Source organism: Palaemon carinicauda, chromosome 2, assembly GCF_036898095.1.
Source record: "Palaemon carinicauda isolate YSFRI2023 chromosome 2, ASM3689809v2, whole genome shotgun sequence".
Classification (NCBI taxonomy): Eukaryota; Metazoa; Arthropoda; class Malacostraca; order Decapoda; family Palaemonidae; genus Palaemon; species Palaemon carinicauda.
Genome location: NC_090726.1, coordinates 91,640,721 through 91,645,036, shown reverse-complemented (window position 1 = coordinate 91,645,036; position 4,316 = coordinate 91,640,721). Strand labels below are relative to the sequence as shown.

General features: G+C 30.7%; 1 protein-coding gene across 1 annotated transcript in view; it reads left to right on the top strand.

The window, feature by feature from the left end:
- Positions 1 to 2,064: 2,064 nt before the first annotated feature.
- Positions 2,065 to 4,316, top strand: part of LOC137618429 (cell adhesion molecule Dscam2-like) — a 225,784-nt gene continuing 223,532 nt past the window's right edge. The window contains exons 1-2 of the mRNA XM_068348598.1: positions 2,065 to 2,104; positions 2,501 to 2,679. Of these exons, the coding sequence (XP_068204699.1) occupies positions 2,065 to 2,104; positions 2,501 to 2,679 (219 nt within the window). The remainder of the gene's footprint in view (positions 2,105 to 2,500; positions 2,680 to 4,316) is intronic.

Sequence of the window (4,316 nt, the reverse complement as noted above, 5' to 3'; positions counted from 1 at the left end):
TATATAACTATGGAACTATATCCACAAAACACTACGAGTCAATTAGAGGCCTATTGCCTTCTTTCTTCTAGAGGATTTAGTATTGTCGCCTTGCCTCCATTCAACATACATTACAGCCTGGTGTTAAACAGAATTTTTCACTAACGGACTAATTTCATTGAATAATTGTTTCGACAACCAATGGTTTATATCATATGCCTAGAGATACTAAAATGGCTTTGGATAGTTTTTCTCAACTAAAATTATCTTTCATTCAACTATAATGAAAATTATTAAGATTGGCCATTTACTGTTGCAAAAATAACACCGTAATTCACATTTGTATCACTCATTTTCCTAAATTACCATTGTATCGTATTATGCAGATTTTAACTTTTCATCATTTCATCTCATTTTTTTATTCTAACTCATAAGACAAAAAGGTAAAAGATGCTCAGTCTTGGTAATATTCTCGCATTACAAAGTTTCACTTTCACTAAGCTGTACACGAAAACTCTTAATGATATCTCTTATGTGTACTCACAAAAACCTACGCACGGTGCTTTTCTCGAAAGCTTATTCTAATTGCAGTCACCGATGTCGTCCCATGCAAACTTAATTGCACCAACTTGATAGGCAAACGAGGCCCTTTGCGAACCAAGTGGATACTATCTACCTTTGTACCCTATCTCTATACTATCGGGTTGCTCCTAATGTTGACATCGGTTTTGCACTGTAATAACAAGACTAATACCAGACAGAATTTGAGATTGTTATTGACTGTATTTAAGCCCTGCAGGATTGTGCACAAACGCTGTTGAGAGTCACTATTTGGCTCTATTGCCAGTTTGGTAATACTATATATATATATATATATATATATATATATATATATATATATATATATATATATATATATATATATATATATATATATATATATATATATATATATATATATATATATATACACATCATCATCATTATCATCTCCATGACCATCTCCTCCCACGCTTATTTACGCACAGGGCCTCTGTTAGATTATGCCAGCCGTCTCTATTTTGAGCTTTTTAGTCCACACTTCCCCATTCAACATCTCCTACTTCACTCTTCATAGTCCTCAGTCATGTAAGCCTGGGTCTTCCAACTCTTCTAGTGCCTTCTGGAGCCCAGTTGAAAATTTGGTGAACTAATCTCTCTTGGGGAGTCTTGGAATCTTTTTTGCAAACAATACACATACACACGAACACACAAACACACACATGTATATATATATATATATATATATATATATATATATATATATATATATATATATATAAATATCTATATATATAGATATATATATACATATATATATGAATATATATATATATATATATATATATATATACATATATATATATATATATATATATATATATATATATATATATATATATATATATACTGCATATATATATATATATATATATATATATATATATATATATACTGTATATGTCTGTGTGCACACACACACACTCATACACACATACACACACTCATATATATATATATATATATATATATATATATATGTGTGTGTGTGTGTGTGTGTGTGTCTGTGTGTATATATATATATATATATATATATATATATATATATATACATATATATATGTATATATATATGTATATATATATATATATATACATATTTATCTATACATATATATATATATATATATATATATATATATATATATATATATATATATGAATATTTATAAATGTATGTGTATGTGTTGTTCGCCTAACATAAAAATTTTTATGTGTTACTTTTTATTAATTATCAGTAGCTTATGTTTTACTAAAAGTAACTCCATGTTGATATATAAGATGATATATTTCGAATCTTCTCAGTTGCATAACATCTATGCTTTTAATTATAAAGTTACATTAAGTGCAGTTAACTCAAACTCCGGAGCTACGTTAGAAAAAAAGACCTACTCATATTACTTAATACGATAATTTCCAAGACTAGAGGGTTTTTTCAAAGTAGCTTATGTGCACAAAACATATGGAATATTTCATCATATAAATATGTTTAGTGTTAAATACCGCTTCATATTTTTATACAAATGTAAGAGGATTAACGCGTTGATTCAAATCATACAACAATATGGAGCTTTATTCCTGTATTATTAGTTTACAATTTTATGTAAACAGTTGCATAAATCTTGATATAATTAAGTTTTTGTGATATTTTGAAAAATTACTGATCGATGATAAAAATTACATAAAACCTTTGTGAAATGTTCTGGAATAGATCTATTTGCTAACTGTTATTGCTTTTTAATGCAGGATATTAACCGTGTTTCCTCTGTCGGTTTTTTCAAAGTTCTGCAATATTCAGTTTATCTTTTGTTGGGATAAATAAATGTTTAATGAAATGTCAATTGGTTAATTTGTTAATTGGTTTGTAACTCGATAAAGTAACCTTACTTCATTCATGATTTTATTTCTTTCTTACTTTCAGTGCATAGCCGGGGTGGTCTGGAGGCTCCGAGATGGGTGGAGGAACCACCAAGCAAGCTGTGGTTTGTATCCTCTGCGGGGGCATCTGCTTCCTGTAGGGCCTCAGGATCGCCTCCCCCCGACGTGACCTGGATAGGACGAGATGGAGTCCCTGTTACCAACATACCAGCAGTGAGACAAGTAAGTCTTTAAACGTTTTATTGTCTGTCTTTTTATTTTTTCAGTAACATTCTTTTTTAAGGATTGGATACTTGCTTTATATTAGTTAAGGTAACTGATCTTTTTGAACGTATCATGATGTTTTGTTTCGGCTTACATAAGCAGACTGGTGCTTTATAGTGAATTTGACATATCAGTTGTCAACGCAGGAAGAGATTATTCAACGACTATTTTGTATATTCTATTTGTTAACCAAGTTATATTAATATGGAACATGTGGTCTAGATTAAAATAAGATTTAATGGCATTCAAACATACCCACTCATGATCGCGTAATATGCATTTCGTGGCTTAAGGGGAACACCATCTCTCTCTCTCTCTCTCTCTCTCTCTCTCTCTCTCTCTCTCTCTCTCTCTCTCTCTCTCTCTCTCTCTCTCTCTCTCTCATTGCATGAAAACGATTTTCATACGGTCTAAGCCATTCAAAAGGAAAATATGTAATTATGCTATTTGACATTTCATCCCAACAAATGACATTGAATCCTATACCTAAAACAAACTAGAGGACACGGTGGTGACGTTAAGGCAATTTTCCGGTGTAAGTACATAGTTATTAATGACCTTCATCTATTTCTAACTTCTTTATCATCCTGTTTTTTACCAATTTGTTATTAATATTTTCCGTATATTTATTTTAGGGAGAGCAATTTTACCTTACATATATACCTCATACATAGCCAACTTTTAAACCCTGTCTTCTTTCCGTGTGATTGACTGCCTAAATGTTTACATTCATAAATGAATTATACATGAATATTGTTTAAATTTTTGAGTACCACGGTGTTTGGGCAACTGCATAACATAAATCTTTATTGGAAACTGAGCTGGTTAATCTCTTTCAATTGGAGTGAATCCACTGAAAATCCCTCCGCCATCCTATTTTAGTCTGACAGGTTGCATCATAAATAACTCATCAATATACGTGTATTATAAATGATTTATTTGCCGTTTATCAGAACAATGTTTTGTATAAGAAAGCGTAACGATATTTTTTTTTTTTTTCATTATTACTATTAATGTTGTTGTTGGGTTCTCACTGCAAATCAGATTTTAGAACTCTGTCGTCTCTATGTTCTCGGAGATTCAAGCCTCCTTTATTGAGAGTAATGTTGCTCGAACTACGTTAACATATTTTCAGGAGTAAATGTTTCCCTATATTTGCGTAAATAAGAAAATAGTAACCTTCGTGTATGAATTCTTATGGATACGACCAATTGAATACCTATGTAAATAAATTATGCTAAATTCTTGTTTTCATTTATATCAATCATTTTATTTCTTTACTATCTGTTATCATTATTATTGATTTTATGATATAATCGCTTAATTGTTCCTATCACTAGCCCTTGGGTGGAAAGGAGGAAGCTATAATTATGTGGCATAAGCGAGGGCATTCATAATTGTATTTGATCTCCGTTATTCTTCCCATTTCTCCTTGCTATCATCATCTTAATCCCATAATTCTTCACTCCCATATCTGTCTTTTTTTTATGACTGATGATTTCCTAACGCTAACTTGAATAAGTTTGTACGTTTTCTTGATATCCTTCTCCCCCAAACATTCGAACATTATGCCCTCACATTCCATGATTTTAACC